This window comes from Podarcis liolepis, assembly GCF_965112155.1.
Source record: "Podarcis liolepis genome assembly, chromosome: 17".
Taxonomy (NCBI): domain Eukaryota; kingdom Metazoa; phylum Chordata; class Lepidosauria; order Squamata; family Lacertidae; genus Podarcis; species Podarcis liolepis.
This window is the reverse complement of record NC_139571.1, coordinates 3,592,394-3,613,591: the sequence shown is the minus strand read 5'-3', so window position 1 is coordinate 3,613,591 and position 21,198 is coordinate 3,592,394. Positions and strand designations below refer to the sequence as shown.

At 50.0% G+C, this 21,198-nt stretch overlaps 1 protein-coding gene across 8 annotated transcripts in view; it reads left to right on the top strand.

Moving 5' to 3' along the window:
• The first annotated feature begins 960 nt into the window (after positions 1-960).
• The window catches only part of FLNA (filamin A), an 83,238-nt gene continuing 63,000 nt past the window's right edge, over positions 961-21,198 (top strand). For 4 of the 8 annotated variants that reach the window (XM_083482750.1, XM_083482746.1, XM_083482748.1 and 1 more), the window contains exons 1-2: positions 15,347-15,495; positions 17,527-18,012. In XM_083482750.1, coding sequence (XP_083338876.1) covers positions 15,465-15,495; positions 17,527-18,012 — 517 coding nt within the window. In that variant the 5' untranslated portion in view covers positions 15,347-15,464. Of the gene's footprint in view, positions 1,202-15,346; positions 15,496-17,526; positions 18,013-21,198 lie in introns of those variants that run through there. The other 4 variants (XM_083482752.1, XM_083482751.1, XM_083482747.1 and 1 more) reach the window with 2 other exon arrangements.

Below are 21,198 nucleotides of genomic sequence, written 5' to 3'. Positions count from 1 at the left end.
TACAAATAAGTAATTATGTTTTCTTATAACCCAGGCATGGCTAAACTTGGCCCTCCAGATGTTTTGGGACTACAATTTCCATCATCCCTGACCACTGGTCCTAATAGCTAGGGATGATGGGAGCTGTAGTCCCAAAACGTCTGGAGGGCCAAGTTTGGCCATGCCTGTTATAACCCTTGTCATTCCCTCTCTCTCAAGTCTTTTATCAGCCATGCCAGCCACTCAGCCATCCTGACTGCGGCCATTCGCAGCAGCTTATCACCCTCAACACCCAGGCCTGCCATGCCTCACTTCCTACCACTTCCTGCCCCCTCTGTCTCCGTTCCCTACCCCCGTGCCCCACGTCCCTCACGAGCTGACCCTCTTCCTTCCCCTTCTGTGCCCATGATTCATGCCCAGCCCATAGTGATGGGGCACAGAGTGGCACCATGACTAAGCGGAAAGATCCCTGGGTCAATGTGGGCATGGCCATGGGGGTTAAGGGGGCTTGCAGTGGTCTGCCTGGCATTTGGGGTGAGGAAGGTGGCCTAGAGGTGGGGGGTCATTTTGGGGCTTGAGGATTCCTGTGTCCACGGGGTAACTTCTAGGAGGCTTGTGCAGGAGGGCAGCCCTGTGAACTGTGCCCCTGGGGAGTGGGGCAGATCTGTCTGTTGTGCCCCCTACCACCCTTCAACAATGTCCAAAGCCCTGCAAACTTGACATAGCCGCTTTGCCTTGCTTGAGCCCTCCGCTCGCCAGTCCCCTTCCCCACATGGCGGCTGATGCCCCCTAGTGGAAGGAGGAGGATGCCCCTTCCGTGGCTGAGCTTCCCACGCCCCGCTTGCAGTGGAGGGCAAAGGGCCAACGACCGGCGCGCTCCCCGTGGGGCGCCCTCTAGAGGGGCAACCCTTGTACCCCGGGGTGGACGTCGCTCTGCGCTCCCCCCGGGGGCGGCGCCTGGGTCCCTCCTCCTCCTGCTGCTCCCCCCATCTGCTGCCACCGGCCTCCCCCCGTCCCTCCTTCCTCCCGTCGGCTCTGCTCTTTACCAATTAAGGCTTGCTGAGCCGCCCGCCCGCCCGGTGTCCTCCCCGCCGCCGCCCGCCGCCCGGCCATTCCGAGCCCAGCTCCGGCCCGAGACGCACGCACCGCCCCGTCCCGTCCCGTCCCAGGCAGGCAGGAGCACCAGCCCCAGTCCTGCCCGCCCGCCCGCCGGTCCGGAGAGGTGAGATGGGCCAGAGGGAGCGGGCGCCGCCGGGGCTGGACGGGCGGGGGAACGAGGAGGCGCCGGGAAGGAGGAAGACGGAAGGTGGACCAGGCGGGGAAAGGGAGGGAAGTCAGGCTGGGGATGGAGGAGGGAGGCCGGGAAGCGCAACGAGGAAGGAGGCGTCGGCGGGATGCCTAAGCAGAGAAGAGCCGAGGCGGGGAGCCAGGAGGACACGCGGCGGAGGGACCCGCGTGCACGGCACGTCGGGATGCGGGAGCTGCGCGGAAGAGGGAGCAGGGGAGCGGGAGCGGCCGGAGAAGAAAGGGGTCCGCTGCTAAGCAGAAGAGCGGGAGGCGAGCGGGGTCTCGGGCCTTCCTCCCCTCGCAGCGCCCCCTCCTGGGCCCGGGTCCCACCCTCCATCGCCCCCTGGGTGGGCAACAGGGGGCCTCTTCGCGTGACCGAGAGGGAGATGTGGAGGGCAAGGTCCTGGGTGGACCAGCGGCACGGAACCTCCCCACTCCCCTTCCAGTAGAACCATCTGCTCAGCTGGTTCCTGGGCATCATCCGGCCAGGGGCAAGGGATCTGTGCACCACGCATCAGGTACAACAGACACGAGATAAGTGGCCACCCGCGTGAACTCCTGCTCAGTGCAGAAACGCGGTAACCCGCCCATTCCACCGCACCCCGCTCGGCCGGGCGATGGACGCAATTGCTTTATTCAGGTGACTTTACCTGCACGCCCTGGTTAAACCCAACAGCCTTTTCAGTTCAACTTGCTGCCAGCCTGGGTTGCATCTGTGTAGGTTTCGGCAGGCGGGCTGGGAGGACGAGTCTGGAGCTTGTGAGCCTGTGATTCTTGCATCACAGCCAGAGCCACCAAAATCTTTTTGCCTTTGATTAGTAGATCAGAAGATAACTAGCACTGGGGAAAGTCGGGAAGTCTCTTGTTAAGCAGGAAATCGAAACAGACCCGCGCAGGTTCCGTGCGCCACCCTTAAAGTGCCCCCACTAGATAACATGGGGCACAGTCATGGCATCGCATATTACTCGGTTCTGCGCCCCCTAACATGAATCCTGCCCCTCCTAAAATAAATCTAGACTACGCCAATGGGCACAGTCTTCTCGGAAGCCCTGCAGACTGTCGAAGTGGTGGCTCCCCTGCCTATTTTAGTGAGGTGGGGGCAGGAGAATTTCCCCGCGGATTTTGTCCTCCGCGGGTGGGAACTTTGCTGGCTCTCACTCTGCTGTCCTTAAGGGGACCACCCCCAAATCCACCTTAGGGGGCTGCAGTGCATCGTTTCACAGTGAGGCTGCTTCTCAGGGAGAAGAAGCCCCACCTCTTAGCACCTCTTTAACCACATCTGATTCGGAATACAAAAGTGTGTCATCTGGTCTAAGCAATTTCTGGGTGTGTGCCTTCGAGGCTGATGGTGCTGCAAAATGCAGAAGTTTCTGGTCACTTTTTTCCTGTGTGATGGGGAATGTGCAATTATGGGCTCGTGATTGTGCCCCAGGTTGGTTTCTGACACCACTGAGTGTCAGCCACAACTGGGTGTGGCCGGTGAGAACAAGGGAGAAGAATACACTTTAGAGCAAATTAGCTACCCCTGAGCATCGTTTTAAACATCTTGTCATCTTCACCATCCTGGAAGCTGTATTACATTGCATTACATTGCTTGGAATTGTAATGTAATACATTGTACAGTATTATATTATTTATCCTTTCCCTAGCAAGTTCATGGTGGTGCACATGGTGTTATCCCATCCTATCCTCCTAACAACCCTGCAAAGCAGATTAATCTGAAATGCAGAAGCGCATAGCTACACAGCGAGCTCTCTGGCTCAGTGGGGATTGGAACCCAAATTGTTGAGCTCTAAGGCTAACACACTCCACCACACTGGCAAACGTGAAAATTGTTTTTCCCACCAACAATTTTAATGCATATTTTATTTAACTTATTGAATTTCTACACCACCCTCCATCCAAGGGTCACAGGGTGGTTTGCAGTATCAAAGCACAAAAATACATAACATAGTAACAAACAAAAACAATAACCTCCATACATAGTTCAAATGTTATTATAATTAAATATATTATTTCAGGAGTCAAGTGGCAATTCTAATGGCCATTAGTGACTGTAAGCATTTAATCAGGAGAAGGTGATATTTATTCTGGATGAATTAACAAAAAGTCGTAAGGGTGTGATTTTGTGCCTATCGTATTAATGCAGTCTCACTTAATCCTTGTTCACCACCCATGTGTCAATACAATTGTGGTAATTAAAGAGTACAGCCCCCACCCCTAGTTCTCGGCGCATACTCACAGGCGCTTGCTCAAGATAATGTAAGGCAAAAACCAGCATGACCTTATGCCGTTTATGCAGAAATAAATCCCACTTTATTCTATTAGGATTATTCCTGGGCATACCATAGGATAACAGCCTTACAGTAACCATGTCTACTTGGAATTAAAACCTTCTGTACTCATTGGGACTTACTCCCAGGTAAATGGGATTAGGATTGCAGTCAAGCAGTCTGCAATCCTATATTGATTTACATGGAAATAAGCCTCATTAAACTTGTCTGATGATTAGACAAGTGTAGGATTGCATTATTAGAAGTCCCTGAAAAGTCATTAACTATTCCTATATGTTCACAATTAAAGAAGGACTTTCCTCCTTCTTAAAATGCACAATTAAGGCTAGAAGCCACACTACAAATCATGGCTATGCAACCTGGAGGGGGTGATATAATCTCAGCTAATTAATCCACAAAACAGCCATTGGACACCTGGGGCCCTACAGATGTCTTGAACTACAACTCCCTTCGGCTCCAGGTAGCAGGGCTGATGGAAATTGCAGTCCAAAGCAACGGGGGGGGGCAGGTGAGTGAAGGCTGGCATAAAAGCTTGTGTGAGCCAGTCAAGGGGTTCTGGTGTGCTTTAGAATTGTGAATATAGTACAAGTATTGTTATTGCAGATTACCCTGGAAAGAATGAGTATCATTTGGTGTGTACATTCCAAAAGTATATTGCATCAGAAAGAAGGGGTGAGATTGGGCAGGTGGAATAATATAGGCAGGGTTGGTGGTGGGGGTGGGCACAAGGGATGAGAATGTAAAAACCTAGGACTCTGTTCTAGACCAAGTGGCCCATTCTTCCTATGCCAATCCCAAATGCTATAAGGATGTCCCTAAGATCCCTTTTAGGGATGCAGGTGGCGCTGTGGGTTAAACCACAGAGCCTAGGACTTGCCAATCAGAAGGCTGGTGATTCGAATCCCCGCGACAGGGTGAGCTCCTGTTGCCCAGTCCCTGCTCCTGCCAACCTAGCAGTTCAAAAGCACGAAGTGCATGTAGATAAATAGGCACCTCTCTGGCGGGAAGGTAAATGGCGTTTCCGTGTGTGCTCTGGTTCGCCAGAAGCGGCTTAGTCATGCTGGCCAGATGACCTGGAAGCTGTATGCCGGCTCCCTCAGCCAGTAAAGCGAGATAAGCGCTGCAACCCCAGAGTCGTCCACGACTGGACCTAATGGTCAGGGGTCCCTTTACCTTTAAGATTCCTTCTAGAACGTATAATGTGTTCTGAATTACGCTGCCCTAGGAAAGTCCTGGGAAGGAGGAAGGATGAAAAGACATGTCCTCAATGCCGGTTTGCTTTGTGACATGTTAAAACATCTCTGAATACATTAAAAAAATAAAAAAAGGAAGACCCCGCATGTCTTTTGGCAACTACAGTCTCACTTGCACAGAATCCCTAGCGATGTCCTCAAGGTGCGTCGCCACAGCTTAGAAGCCTTCCTGTCCCATAGCTCCACCTGTGTGCATGGAGAAGAGAGAGGGGCAGAGAGGAAGAGCCATTGTGTTTTGGTTAGTATGTCAAGCGAGAGCCAAGGAGCCCCAGGGTCAATGCCTCACTCAGCTTACTAGATGATCCACTGCCTCTCAGCTTATCCTACCACACAGGGTTGTTGTGAGGGTAAAAAGAAAGGGGAAGCCATGTAGGCCACCCTAAGGAAAGTGCAAACAAAAAGGTACTAATATGGAAGTTGGGGGCTGCCACAATCTCTTGGGGAAGTACTAGAACCCCTTACTTTTTTGCAGGCCTGAGGCAGAAAGTCCACATACCCTACCCTGACACCCACTATTAACACAGGGCACAATCCATAAGAGGCTAAGAAGACCCTGGCTGCTGGATCAAGCCAAAGGCCCTTCTAGGCCCAAATCCTGTTTCTGAAGTGGCCAACCAGATGCCTCTGGGAACGGCCACAAACATCCTCCTGGAGGTTATATTGCATGAGCCTCACCGAAATGAACAGGAGCAGACCAGGAGTGTGGTTTGCTTTGCTGTCCTTCATGGCATCCCAAACCTACTGCCTCACTTGGCCTCACTCTGGGGGCTGCCCCTCTGGCAGAGAGAGCCTGAGGCATTTTGGTGCCTGAGGGCAGGAACGCCAAACAGAACTCACCAAGAAAATGCAAGCATAAGAACACCCATTGACATGTTGCTGCTGTTTAATGGACTGTCCCCCTCACAAGCCACCTGAGGCAGCTGGCTCAGATTACCTCATGACAGGCCCACTTTTCCTGCCACGCTGCCCTAGGCTGAACTGGCTGAGTGAAAGGCGGCTCTTGCTGTGTAGCTAAGCTGAGCCTGCGCCCGCTTTTGGCATGCTTTTACCCAGGCAGCCCAGAGCTTGCAGCCGTGTGGGAGAAAGTCTGTGCTGGAGGCACTAAAAGAAGCATGGCCGTCATGGCCATCAGCGGTTGTGTGAATGGGCTTTTGGTCTCACCGGTGTCAGGAAAAATGAGCAAACAGGTGGGACATCCCCAGCCTTTGATTGCCATGCAGTGTAGTGGTTAGAGTGTCGGACTAGAAACATGCACACTCCCAATCAGCCCTGGAGCTCATGGGGTGACTTTGAGCCAGTCCCTGCCTCTCAGCCTTGTAGGGTTGGGGTGGTGATAAAATAGCTTATTGGAGGAAAGATGGGATAGGAAGGCAATGAATATTCCCAGTGCTGCATCCTTCAATTAGCCCAGAGCTCCCCTGAACTACGCTGCTTCACACACAATTGGGGTTATTAAATATTTGGGGGTGGGGGGGTGACAGGGACAGACCGTCGCTTTCTCACGCTTTCAAAGCATGTTCATGAGGAAAGTGGGGATTCCTAAGCCTGGTGAGGAGAGCAGAATAGGGGTGGGGTGGGGGTGGGATGACTCTTATTCCAGATTAGGTCATGCAAAGTAAAAGGAGTTGTTGTTTTTTCGAACACCAGCTCCAAGAACTCGGCCCACCACCCTTGCTTCAGCCTTAATTTCTTACAGCTTGGGCTCCCCCTTGCTCTGCTACACACCCGCACTGCCCCCACCCCAACCAAGCCATAGCCTTCTTGCACCCCCCCATCCCCAGTGCTCCTTCCTCAGCTGACTGACACCCTTCTGCCCTGATTCGCAGCCCACTGCAATATCCCTTTCCCCCAGGGCCCTGGGGAGGGTCTGGCTGGTTATTTTAAAAACCCAAAGAAATGAAACTCTCCAAATAAGGGGAAAATATGAAGCCAGGTCCCTAGGCTGGGAGTTCTTCTGTGTTGCTTGAAGGAGGAGCAGCAGTGGGGGAAAGAGGGGGGAGGGGGGAGCTGGGAAGGGAGTCAAGAGGGCCACCTATCGATAGAACCTCGGAACTGCATGCATCTCTTTGACTAAGCACCCCCCACCCTGCCAAGCCTTTTCCATAGAGCAGGGGTCAGCAAACTTTTTCAACAGGGGGCCGGTCCACTGTCCCTCAGACCTTGTGGGGGGCCAGACTATATTTTGAAGGGGGGGAATATGAACAAATTCCTATGCCCCACAAATAACCCAGAGATGCATTTTAAATAAAAGCACACATTCTACTCATGTAAAAATACGCTGATTCCCGGACCGTCCGCAGGCCAGATTGAGAAGGCGATTGAGCTGGATCCGGCCCCCGGGCCTTAGTTTGCCTACCCATGCCATAGAGGGACTTACCTGCTCCGTGGATTGCCATAAGGTGGAAGGGAGATGAAAGGCATTCCTTAAAGTTTATTTTCTGCACCACAAGGAAAATGATTTCTCAAAATGAGTGCTCACCAAAGAAGCTCTATAAATCAGGACTGATGAGTAGTGGCTGCTTGGGTGGGGTAGGATCCATAATATGCTTTACAGAAGTGTCTTTGGTTCCTCTTCTTGCTGATGGTGTGTGTGTGTGTGTGTGTGTGTGTGTGTGTGCGCGCGCCTTGGAAGCTCAATGAGCTCTTGAAACCACGTAGTCAAGTCTCTTCCATAATCGGCCAAGAGCAATGCATTAAAAATTAGCATCCTGTACCAAATGTGGGTGTCCTATGGTCATCTCAGCTCCACAAGGAACCCAATCTCTTGCACCACTTTTAAGGGTTCCAAAGAGGCGGTGTGTGCGATCCAAGAGGGCACAAAGACACACACACACCCCTTGCAATGTTGTGGCGGGTGCTAGAGCTCAACCCATGAAACATGTGCAGATATCTTCAAGGGATGAGCCCATTGGCATAGCCAAGGGGGGACAAGGGGCAGCCCCCCCCCCAGATCCACAAAATTATTGAGAAGCATTGAAAGTACTGTGTTAACTGAGTTTCTGCCCCTCTCCCAGCAGAAGCCTGCCCCCTGTACTGCTTTCTCTTTGGGGGTATATTTACCCATGATTTTCCAAAGAAAGCTCAACAACTGGGGGGGGGGGCGTCAATCTCCTAAAAATGTTCAACAACTTTGGCTCCCCCCCCAAAAAAGAAATCCTGGCTATGCCCATGGCTGAGCCTGAGTGTTATCTCTGTAGCTGGAGTGCATCTCTCAGATTGTGGGGGGGGGGCACAGCTGCTTGGGGCAGCAAGATGCCCCCTGGCTGGCCAAAGGCGGTGGCTGAACCACAGTCTGGAGCTGCCTTCCCTTGGAGGTAGGCCAGAGCCCTAGCATGAGCATATTTCAGGGTCCAGTTACGTGAACCCTTTGGCACCAGTTGCCAGTGGGAAAAGCCTCGCTTGTGTTGATTTCTATAAGAAAAAAAAATTATTTATTAGTTTTCCAACAAATTAAACACAACACTACAAAACACCAAAAAAGAAAAAACATACAATACAATACAAAAAAGAAACAAACAAAACAAAACAAAAACCATTTAAAACACAATCCAATTTCAACATCTTATCTTTCTTTCCCTTATTTCCTCGACCTCCTCACACCTCCCTTTTTGTATTCCACTTCTGTTAATTGTTTCAGCAATTCCTTTCCATCTTCCTCTGTTTTCTATCCTATAATTGTCTTAACACATTCTTTTTTTATATATAAGATATTTATTGAGATTTTCAAAGTGTTACAAAATAAAATAAAAGCAGAAGAAAATACAAAATAAAAATAGTTAACAAAGTAGAAAAAGAAAAAATACAAACCCCTTCCAACCATACGAATACATGTCTTAACACATTCTAACCATATTTTTCCCCTTTAAAGCTCTATTAATCTATTTATACTTAATTCCTTGTAACATTTCTGCTAAAGCCATATAACTTCATTCCAACATTTTTCTACCATTCATTAATTTTACAGTATTTCTGTAAATAGTCTTTAAACTTTTTCCAGTCTTCTTCCACCGACTCTTCCCCCTGGTCTCGGATTCTGCCAGTCATTCCCGCCAATTCCATGTAGTCCATCAACTTCATCTGCCATTCTTCCCTGGTGGGTAAATCTTGTGCCTTCCAATATTTCGCGATGAGTATTCTTGCTGCTGTTGTTGCATACATAAAAAAAATTCTATCCTGTTAACACCAATTGGCCGACCATGCCCAGGAGAAAGGCCTCTGGTTTCTTAAGGAATGTATATTTAAATAAATACCTTTTTCATTTCATTATATATCATCTCCCAGAATGTCTTAATCCTTGGGCACGTCCACCAAAGGTGAAAGAATGTACCTTCAGTCTCATTACATTTCCAACATTTATTTTCGGGCAAATGATAGATTTTTTCAAGCTTAACTGGTGTCATGTACCACCTGTAAATCATTTTCATTAAATTTTCTCTTAGGGCATTACATGCCGTAAATTTCCTACCTGTGGTCGATAACCGTTCCCAGTCAGCCATCATTATGTTATGTCCAACATCTTGTGCCCATTTAATCATAGCTGATTTCACCGTTTCATCCTGTGTGTTCCATTTCAACAGCAAGTTATACATTCTTGACAAATTCTTGGTTTTTGGATCTAACAATTCTGTTTCCAATTTTGATTTTTCCACCTGGAAACCAACTTTTTTGTCCAATTTGTATGCCTCCATTATTTGATAATAATTTAGCCAATCTCGCACTTTGTTTTTCAATTTTTCAAAGCTCTGCAATTTTATTCTCTCTCCATCTTGTTCCAGAATTTCCCAATATTTCGGCCATCTGGCCTCCATATTGAGTTTTTTCTGTGCCTTCACTTCCATTGGTGACAACCATCTTGGGGTTTATTTTTCTAACAAATCCTTATATCTTATCCAAACATTAAACAATGCTTTTCTAACAATATGATTTTTAAATGCTTTATGTACTTTTACCTTATCGTACCACAAATATGCATGCCAACCAAATACATTGTTAAAACCTTCTAAATCCAACACTTCAGTATTTTCAAGAAGCAGCCATTCTCTCAGCCAGCAAAAAGCAGCTGATTCATAATAAAGTTTAAGGTCTGGCAGGGAAAATCCACCTCTTTCTTTACCATCCGTTAATATCTTAAATTTTATTCGAGGCTTCTTGCCCTGCCAAACAAATCTAGAAATATCCTTCTGCCACTTCTTGAAACAATCCATCTTATCCAAAATTTGCAATGTTTGGAACAAAAATAACATCCTAGGCAGCACATTCATTTTTAACACAGCAATTCGGCCTAACAATGATAACTTCAAATTTGTCCATACTTCTAAATCCTTTTTCACTTCAGTTCAACATTTTTCATAATTATCCTTGAATAAGTTCACATTTTTAGCAGTCATGTTAACCCCTAAGTATTTCACTCTTTTAACCAATGTTAGTCCTGTCTCCTCCTGAAACTTCTCTCTCTCATTCATAGTTAAATTTTTCTCTAGAACCTTGGTTTTCATCTTATTCAACTTGAAACCTGCAACCTGTCCAAATTCTTGAATCAGTTCCAATACCCTTTTAGTACTAGGTTCTGGCTCCTGTAAAGTCAATACTATATCATCAGCAACGCTTGTGTTGATTTCTAAATACGGTACATCACTCAGCAAACAAACTGCCGGTCATCATTTGTAAGCATGTTAAAGAATCAACTTTCCCTTTTTGAAAACATCTGTGATGGCACACCAGGTGTTGAGTGTGCTCATGACGACTGCAGAAGCCTGAGCTTAGGTGGGACTGCAGACTTAATGGTGAATTTGGGGTGCTCTTATGGGGCTGGGGAGTGGTGTGGAAGACAGACAGCAAACTGCACACAGGTACCCCTGTTCACTTCAGTGGGGCCTGATGTAGGGAGGCTTTCTGGAGGACTGTGTCTCATGTTGATTGGTGGGATGGGGAGGTAGAAGCGTTGTCATGTCAAGCACCAAAATCCTTGGGGTGGCCCACGGACTGGCCTGTAAGAAGCCAGTGGTGACTAAAAGCCAATTTGGAGAATATGTTTCCTGTTGCTACCAAGTTCTGAGAGTGTTTGGTGAATGGATGTTTCTGTTCATATCTACTTACCTCCCGATCTGTTCTTCACTAACATATTCTTACTTGCTCTGGGACTCCAGGATAGAACAGGATTTCAGGAATTTAAGATTTTATTTCCTTATGAAAGCCAGTCCCAAGACCCCCCAAAAATGAACTGTAGATGGAGGAGGGATTTGTACTGGAGATTTGTACTGGAGAAGGAGCTGGGCTGTGTAAATAAGCACAGTCTTGATTCTCAAAGGCTTCTATGGGACCTCAATGGGACTAAGTAACTAGGTGGCAATATGGGACATAGATGAGAAGGGAACTCACCTACTTCAGGTGAGTTATTCAGGGTGTGGGTAGAAGGGAGCACGTTTAGCCTCTAACGCAGTGGCATCCCTGAGTGTACCCTGTTACTTTCTCCCCAGATGCTAATAAGAGCAAGTAAAGCACTGCATTGTGGCATTAAGGGGGGCAAAGATGGAGATCCTTCAGGGTGCCATGACCAGAGATGTGCACCAGCACTTGCCCCATTCCTCCATTTGCCACAACAACAGACACTTTGCTGGTAAATGAAACTGCTTTGCAAGCCTCTAAGTGGCTGATGCCAAAAATGCCCTGATAGAACTGTCTCTCCCAGCCACCCAACACCAACAGAAAAGGCACTGACCCTCTCACCATGACTGGGGGTATTACTGAGAATCATTCTGAGAACTTTAGCGTATGTACTTGCACATGTATACACAGCACACAAACAACCACCCGCTATAGCAACTTACAGATAAAATTCACACACACAGTCCCATATACAGTCTGCATACCCAGAATATGGATATAAATGATTGTGTGCATGAAAAGAATTAATTTCCTCCAATACCAATGCATGGCAGTTTCCATTGTGAGTGGTGCACATTTGTTTAAATGGTGAGGCTTTCCAACCATGAACACACAGTATGGGATCCCAATCTTTTTCTGATCACTGTTTTCATGTTGCAAGGACAACATTTGTTTAAATAATTGCATACTGCTCATAGCTAAAAGTGCTGCATGTGCATTTGTTCATTTAAACTCTTGTGGTTTTTCTCCACTTCAATCTGCATGCATTGGGGGGAAATCTGTTCCCATGATATGTGTGCATGAACAGCAGCCATACATTTCAGACACATGCAAGCCACTTTAACCTTACTGACGGTGCCTGATACACATTTATTTCCTCTTCCTCCACTCCTGCCTTAACTGACAAATTAGATTTCCAGAGGGGTTACAGTGCTTGAAAAAGTGCCTACTAAAATCTGAAAACTACTCTTCACCAGGAGTGCAACTTTCTTAGTAGACTTCTGTTTTGTATGACTATCAGAGGGTGGTATTGAATGGTTCCTAGTGACATCAATAATTGCAAAATGAGGTTCTCCACACATCTGCCCCCAGGACTGAAAATCTGAAAATGTGTGTGCATGTGCAAATACTTAGCTGAAAAAGAAGAAGCAAGCATAACATTAATTAGTTGTATGCTGTGGTATGCGCCACCAGTAATTTGGCTAAGGCTGCAATCCTAATGCCACTTACCTGGGACAGTAAGCCCCATTGAATCAGTAGGGGTTACTTTTGAGTAAGCATGGCTAGCCTTTTACTGTAAGCAACTAACAGTATGTTGATGTCTGTTTTAAACACAAAGTGTATAATTTCCTTATAAATCCCCGCAGCTGACTTCATAGCCTAGGCAAGCTAATAAACTCTTAGTGTTGCATATGCACAACTTGGAATATAGGGGAGGCGATACCGGCTTTCCTTCTAGAGATATTGTTTATTATTACTTTATCTATTTATACATTAAATTGATATTCCACCTTTCCTCCAGGGGCTCAAGGTGGCAGACATAGTTCTCCTTGTCATTTTATTCTCGCAATAACCCTGTGAGGGAGAAAATGCTAAGAATGAGTGAGAGGCCCTAGGTCACCCTGTGAGCTTCACAGCTGAGTGGTGATTTGAACTCTTGCCTCCCACACTCTAACCCACCACCACGCTGGTTATAAGACTCACTTAATGGAAATGCATTGTGTAATATGCTCTGAACACTTGAAATGGGCTATGTAGATGCTGTTATTTACATGGATAATGCCTTCCAGACAGACGTGAGGCCTGTCAAATTTAATGTTAAATGCTGACTTCTGGGCATTTTTATCTGCAAAGAGGCTGTGTGCGAGGAATCAGTCCTGATTCTTAAAAGGGACCAAGCTCTCAGAGAGAGACACACAGAAGTGCAGAATGGCAATTCCTGGCTAGGCCAGCAGGGGGCACCCACGTATCCTTTCGCATCCCTAGCTAGCCCCATCCCCACCCCTGTTTCAGCTGGGGAGAAAAATGGAGGGGTCAGGAACACTTATACGTGCTCCAGTCATTCAGAGCATCCCACACTTTGTCTTCATGCACTTTCAGAACAACCCTGCATGGTAGGCCAATAGTATTACTCCCCATATTGCAGAAGTAGGGGGAGCAAGCTGAGGCTGAGAAAGATAGGCTTGTCTGAGGCCACTGCAGTGAGAGTGCAGATGATTTGAAGCAGGCCGCCTGCCCTGGTGAAGAAACAGATCAGGCTGCACGACTCCAAGGGCAGGAAATGGGCTGAAAGGCGATGGACACAGGCAGCACCTCCTGCCCTCATGCTCAACCAAGTGGTCAGAGCCTGCTGATGTTCCAATGCCAGGACTGGCCCTGCAACCAGCGTCTGAACCTGTTGGTACCAACTCAGGCTGGGGGTCCATCTAACACAGGACTGCCTACACTGGCTGGCAGCAGCTCTCTTGGGTGTGCAGAGCATGTGCTGAACCACTGAGCTATGGGACCCATGTTCCTGTGGGATGGAAATGATACTGAGTGCCATGCGGTGCTGGCCCAAGGGGACGGGTAGGAAGGAAGGCAAGGAGCCAGAGTCCATGACATGTGCAAAGGAGGCTGTGCCCCATTTGCCCTAACTGACCAGCCGCCACTGGTGGCACCAAACATGTTCTGTGTTCCTTCGCCACTACCACCCCGTCACTGAGTCACTCCAGGAAGCCTCCAAGGCAACTGGAATTAGAAGAGGAATCTCTTCAGTTTACAGGGCCAGATGCTTTCATGTCTCCCCCATCCAGATATACAGAGTTTAAGCACTTCCTCTAATCTTCCCTAGCAAAGGGGTCCCCTTACTGCACACAGTGCTTTGTCTGATCTGCCCACGACCTTCCCCCAGCCCTGCAAGATGGGGAAGTCCCAGGGTGGGGTGCACAGGAGCTGGTACAAAATGAGAAATTTCAAAACCCGTCTCAGGAAGTCTGGGTGGGGCTGGGGCTGCTTTGACAAAGCCGTTAGGCCACTGCAGCTTGCTGAACCACAGCAATGTGGGGGAATGAGTAGGGCAGAGATGGGAGCTGGGGCAGAGCCACAAACACTTCCCACTTGTAGGTGTTGCACTGCTCCTCCAGCACGAGGGACTCTTATGAAGTCCTCCAGCTGTCCATCCCAAAGACTGCTGTTAATACACAAGCAAGACCCTGCCTGTTTCCCTCCATGCACAGCAATGCTCTGCTGTCCAATGTTTAACTCCCATCATCCTCTGACTGTCCTACTGGCTGGCAATGATAGGAATTTGAGTCCAACAGCATTGGGAGGGCCACAGGTTACTCAGCCCTCTGTTAAGGTACCCCTCCACCTTGGACCTGAGCAGGGCTTTTTTCAGCTGGAACTCAGTTCCATTACTTCTCATGTGGGTGCCATTGCCATTCTAAGAGAACAGGATGACCTCTGGCACCTCTTTTTATAGGAAAAGAGCACGGGACCTGAGGAAGTCTTATTAAGCAGAGAAGTGCTGTTCTGCAGCTGCAGACCCCCAGGCATTACCCTCTTGTAAAAATAAAAACAAAAAACACTGTAGTGTGCACAAAGATACATGCATGTGACTTTATTCCAGGAACTGTAGCTTGTTAAGGGTGATGGGAAGTGTAGTTCCCAGGACTTCTGTTTTGGGAAGCCATGTGCTCACCCGTGTGGCCTGGCTGTGCTGCCACTCTCCGACCTCATGGGAATTATGGGTGGCCATCTTCGCAGTGGGTGGAGGTGCTGCTTCTGAGTGAGAGTCAACATTGTTTCCCTCCTACAGTGGTTGCTCACAATCAGAATTTACCCACAAATGCACAGGCTGCAGAATTGCTGTCAGTGCAGTAGGTGGTTTGTTTTTGTTTTTTGAACCTGCTGTGTGTTTGTTAGGAAGCGTCATCCACGGCACTGTGCCAAGGGCCTCCTGGAAGTCTGGCACTGGCCTTGCCGTCTCCCAGCATCAGCTGCCTCGCTCTGCCTAATAGTAGGGCTGGCCCTGGTTGTAGCTGCACATCTCCTCCCTGAGGTCTCTCCTCGTCTCTTTAGCTTTGTGACATGGGAGTGACATAGCAAGTTGGAACAGACTGACAAGGCCATGGCAAAACACACACACACACACACACACCTGGCCCAGTTTCAACAAGTAAGAAGGCTGAGAATGGACCACCTTGGCTCTTTTTAGCACTGTTGGTGGAGTGGGAAGAGTGAGGCAGTGATGTGGCAACACCAAGAAGCATGACTTCAGGTGGTGATGGCAGCTCAGCAGGACATGCTTTGCCCAGGTTCAGTCCCTGGCAGCTCTAGTCAAAGGGACCTTAGCTAGCCAGAGTAGACAATACCTGAGCCAAATCACGCAATAGTCCAACTGGCTGGGGGCTTCACGTGAGACCGTTTTTGGTTGGGTCTAGTTAATTTTCTACAAATCAAGGCTGCCAGGGTTTCTCTTTTCTCTGAAAAATTACAGGGCCCTTAACCCTAGAATGTGTATGATGTGCAAATGTGTGTGTCTACATCAGTCTGAGAGCGGACTTTGCACATGTTCAGAGGTACTCTAGCCTCTACCACAGATGACCCAACACAAACCATTCAGCAGAGAAGTGGAATCTTTGGTCATGAATAAAACCTGCTCCAGAACACCTCTCCCCAAGCCACTTCCCTCTGTATGGCAGGCCCAAAGAGGCTTGTAAAAATAGGAAGGGAGCACGAAGGTCAACTAGTCTGACCCCAACCACGCAGCAATCTTTGGGGCTGCCTGGGGGGCTGGCACCCACAAACCCGGAGATGCTTTTTTCTAAACAAAATTTTATTTCTTTATTGAACTAAAATAAAGTTTGTGCGGTCATTTCTGCACAAATATCCACGTATTTTAATAATTTATACGGTAAGGATCTTTGATTTTTTATTTTATTTTGAAGGTTGCTTCTTGAAGAAGCCCTGGGGTTAAGAATCTCTCGCTCTACTGACTGAGCGATCCTAGAGCAGCAGCTCAGCCGTGGAGGTGTCAGAGAGGGAGCGCAGCGGAGGGAAGGCAGGCAGGCAGGCGAGCAGCTGCAAGCAGATGACAAGCCGAGACCGGCCCCGTCGCCGTGCTGTGTCGAGGGCGAGAGGGAGGCAGACACAGAGAGAGACCCTGGATCTCACCCTCCCCAGCAAGAGGAGACACCCAGGGCAGCCAGAGCCGCAGTCGAGGCAAAAGAGGCGCAGGGCCGGCCGGGGCGGGGGCGGCAGGAGGGGCAGGCGCAGGAATTCGGGAGACGTGCGCTTCCTAGCCCGGGGGCATTTCTCCGGCGCCTTCCAGCTGGGGGAGGGGGGCTGGCTCACCGCGGAATCCCCCCGCTTCAGAGCTGCCTCCCTCCTGGGGCAAGTCTCGTTTCCTTCTCTGGGTCGGGGTGTGTGCGAGAGACAGAGAACACCCGGGATCAGGGCCTTCCAGGGCGGGGGCGCCTTTCCTCCCGCCTTGCCATCACAGCATCCCCCGGATCTTCGCGCCTGGTGCCCGAGATCCTCACTTTTAAAAAGGAAGTGGTGGGCACGGGGGTGGGCAGAGAAGGAGGCCCCACGGAAGGCGCGCCCCCCATTCTTTCCCCAGCTGCTCTCCCGCCTCGCGCCTTCTTTCGAAGGTGTGGGGTGAGCGAGCGGGTCTGGCTGCGGCTGCAATTCCCAAGTAACGCCCCCCTTGTGATCCCTTGCCAAAGGGCCCCGCGTAAAGCAAAGGCCTCGGCACCCTGCCATTCCAGGCCCATAGGCTCCAGAAGAGAGGTTCGCTGGAGGGACCCGAGAGGTTTAGAGCCTCGTCCACCGCTTCCCAAAGTAGCCTCCGGGAAGCCCTCGCCCCTCCTCCTCCCAGATACACTGCTTCTGCACATGGAGGCTTCCTTGGGCTGCCGTGGCCAAGGAATAGCTTGCCCTTCACTCCTTTTGCAGGACCCCTCCCTAAGCTCGCTGACCCACCTTTAAGAGGGCTAGGCACTTTTGCAGCTGTTGCCTATGTATAAACTTACTCCAGAGTAGATCCCACTCCACCCCCGCACTCCCAATTGGGATTGCGCGCCAAGTGAGCGTGCACAGGATTGCAGAAGCCTCGGGTCTGGGGATTCCTTCCTGCCCCGCCCGTCCGACTACCAGCCCCTGGAGGTGCGCGCAGCTTGGAGGCGCTCGCCGCTTCTGTGGGGCTGGGGCTGCCGCCTTGCCCTCCTTGGAGCCCAGTCTCCGCTGCCCCGAGGTGGGCGTGTGTCTGGCTCTTCTGTGCGCCTCGCCGTGCGCCTTTGGTCGCGCCTAACTTCACCGCCTCCCTCTCCTCTGTTCTTCTGCAGGATCCTGCGCCTTTAATCCCGGGCCCAACCTACCCAGCGCCGGGGTCCCACCCACCCCGAGCCCAGCCGTTATAATGAGCGGCTCTCAAGCGCGACTCCATCAGGCCGCAGGAGCGGGAGGCGTTGGTGGCGGCGGCGGAGGAGCAGGCAGCGGCAGCAACAGCAGCAGCATCCAGGGGGAGGTCGCTGCCGAGATGCCGGCCACCGAGAAGGACCTGGCGGAGGACGCGCCCTGGAAGAAGATCCAGCAGAACACCTTCACGCGCTGGTGCAACGAGCACCTGAAATGCGTCAACAAGCGCATCGCCAACTTGCAGACGGACTTGGGGGACGGGCTGCGCCTCATCGCGCTGCTCGAGGTGCTGAGCCAGAAGAAGATGGGGCGCAAGTACAACACGCGCCCCACTTTCCGGCAGATGCAGCTGGAGAACGTTTCGGTGGCGCTGGAGTTTCTGGAAAGAGAGAACATCAAGCTGGTCTCCATCGGTAAGTCCCAGCGAAAGAGGGGAGGGGGGCGGAGAGGGCGAAAAGGGGACCTGAAGGGGGCATCCTAAAAGTGGGGGAGTGCGGGGTCTTTGGATGCGGGGCACCCAAGTCTGTCTCTTATGGAGGGGGGGACTGGAAAGGCACCCCGCTCTCCTCTCCATGGCGAGGCCCAGGTGAAGAGGAGAGGGGCGCGCTTGGCCCCTCCCGCGAAGGGGGCGTGCGTAGCTTCGCGGGATTTGTGGCGGGGTTGGGCGGGGGGGGGAGAGAAGGACCGCTGGTGGCGGATCGGGGCCGCCTCGGAGTTGGGGGTCCCATTTCTGTAGTCATGGGGTGCCTTTTGGGGAGAGTCGCGAAGAGGCCTGGCTGGAGGGGTGGGGCGGGCGGGAGGACGCTGCATCTGGGCGTGGCGGGGAGGGTTGCAGGAGGCGGCTCCGGTTTCAGGCTTTTTGTCTGGAGTCTGCAAAAAAAGGGGGGAAGCCCCCTTCAGCCCCGGCCTCGGTTCGCGTTGCTGCAGCCCCCGCCCTCCGCCCCGCGCGCCCTCCCGCCATCTCTGGCCCAGCCCAGCCCGGCGCGGCGCTCCGCTTCGGAAAGGCCCGTTAACTATTTAGGAGTGGGAGGAGGGGCGGCCTGGCGCTCGCCTTCCGCCGAGCCATTTCTTGTAGATGCCTTTTGACTCGCCGGTCGAGCGAGCTCCTGACGCGCCGCACGCACATTTTCCAAGCTCAAACAATTGTTTGCCTTCTTTTCTCCCCACCCGCCGCATCAAATTTGAATTACTTGAATTACATTGAGGGGGAAAGTTGCCCAAGAAGTGGGATGTGGTTGAGCCAATATCTGCGCTCTCGTGAACCCACAACCGACACCTTAGGCAATAAGAAGCCTTTGTCCTTCTGCTCTGATTTTGGGGTAAATCTTGCGTCAGTGCAGAGTCTGGGCAAAGATTCTGCCTTAAGGAAAGGTGTCAGGAAGTTGATGGACTCTTGAGCTCTTCCAGTCACAATAATGCCCTAGTACATACCATCCAACATTTCTCCTACGGAAATAGGAACATCCTAAGGAAAAGTGGGACATTCTGGGGTCAAATCAGAAACTGGGGCGAAATGGGGACACTTGGAGGGTCTGATAGTAGTCTGGGATATTGCTACAGTGGCACATGCTGGGGATGAACAGTAACACAGAAAGAAGCTATGGCTTCAGACGGGGCCCTTAGCTAGGATAGACTTTTAAGGACCCAGTTTGTGGGAGAGCCTCCTTATCTCTTCATAGATCTGAAGCTGCTCATACATAAACTATAACGAATGAACTGACTGGGTTTGTATGGAATGCTAATCCATAGTTAAGGTGAGTAAACCAACAGCCAGCAACAAACCATGGCTTATTTTTGCTAACAAAATCATAGCTAACTGTAGTTAAGGTGCTGGGCTGGGTTTGTATGCAACACCAAACCTTAGCTAATTTAAACCATGGTTTAACACTGTATGTAAACCAGACCATGGTATCTCCCATTGGAATTATGTGTACTGGGCAAAGATTGCATTCAGTTCACTGATCCTTATATTTTCCTTGCTTTGCCATGGACCCCTAGCTCCTGAAGCAAAAGTTCAAGGGTCTCCTGTTTTGGCAGAAATACAAGAAAGCAAATGACTGTTAATTGTCCTTTGCCTTATAATAGGAGCAGCCTTTTCTTGGAAATGGGTGGTGACTCTCGGCTGCTTCCATGCTTGGGCAGCTTGAATTGGCTTGGATGCTTGGCATTTATGGTCCCAGCAAAGGGAGACTTTTGGATAGCTTACCAGCCATCTAGGTTTGGACTGACTGGTGGTGGCTCCGCTGGTAAAAACTCCATGCAGTAAAAGCTGTGGATGGGTGTGTCTCTAAATAGTGTAACATTGGCCCTGAGCAGCCTGGCTCTTGCATTGCCTGGTAGAGGAAGTAACTGATTCTAGTTTAGGTCTGACTCATTAATGTGGGGATCCTGGATGTCTCATTAGCTTTTCGGAAAAACCAGTGGCTTATGCATACCTTGCTTTTGCAGGGAGCTTCCGGTGGCCTCTCATTCAGATTTATCATGCCTGCTCAGCCACAGCACTGCTGAAACATCTGCTATTCCCAGACAATTCACTGGGCCCAGACATCCCCACTGTTGATTCAGGGTCATGAGCATCCATAGCCTGTTCTGGGGTTGGGGTTTGCCCATAGCCCTTTGTTGAGGAAGTCAACTAGACCAAACTTAGGTGGAAAAGAGTGACATGACTAAATACTGTTATAATTATTTTAAAAAAACCCACAGTCATCTCCTACTGCTATCCCTTGGCTCCTGGAATGGCTGGTGTCAATCCATGTTGCCAATATAAGCAGAATGTATTTTCTGTACTGATGCCCTGGTCTCATTCCTGCTCTTTCCTGCACTATCAGTTTGTAAAGACCTGGTGTCAGCTGGGATGTGTTGACATCCCAACACATGTAGCTCCTTGTATTCACTAAAATTGGGCCTGTGACTCTGCAAGCTAAATACAACCCAGCAGGGTTTTCATTTAGCTGTGTTTGGCCCAGGGTTGCAAAAATGTGGCAGTGTGTTGAATGCCTGGCAGGCCTTAGTACTGGTGGGCTATGATTAGGTGGATCTGACACAAAAAGTGTAGTCCTGTGTTACCTTATGTTGGACCTGGCGTGGTTCCTTGTCCACTTGACCAGGAACTCCATATCTTGGGGTAAAGTTGGGGTAACACACCTTGTAATACAGAGACAGCTTTCAAAGGCCTAGTTACTTTGAGTACCTTAAAGTCTTAAGTTGTTGTTCTGGTGACTATCCAGAGGTACAAAACCACCTATTATCCTGAAGTTGCAGGGTTTTTTATTATTTTAAAAAGTTCCCTATTGCCTATTTCTGGCAGCTGCCCATGTACGTTGCTGCAGGGACCCCTCTGTTGATGAAACCCTCTTGGTGTATCTGTCTGGATGTGCTCTACACGGTTGTGAGCTGGTAATGATAGGAAATTCTGGATTAGATTGACTGCTGTGGTAAACTTGCTAGATATTCAGCAATGTGGTGGCTGTGTGTAACACTTGTAAAGCCGTACTGTATGGGAAGATAAGGCCCACCGAAGGGATACTGGCTTTCATTCCAGCTCCCTGTAAGTGAGGTTCTAAATGGGCCCCATGTTGTTGGACTCCCAACTTGCATCT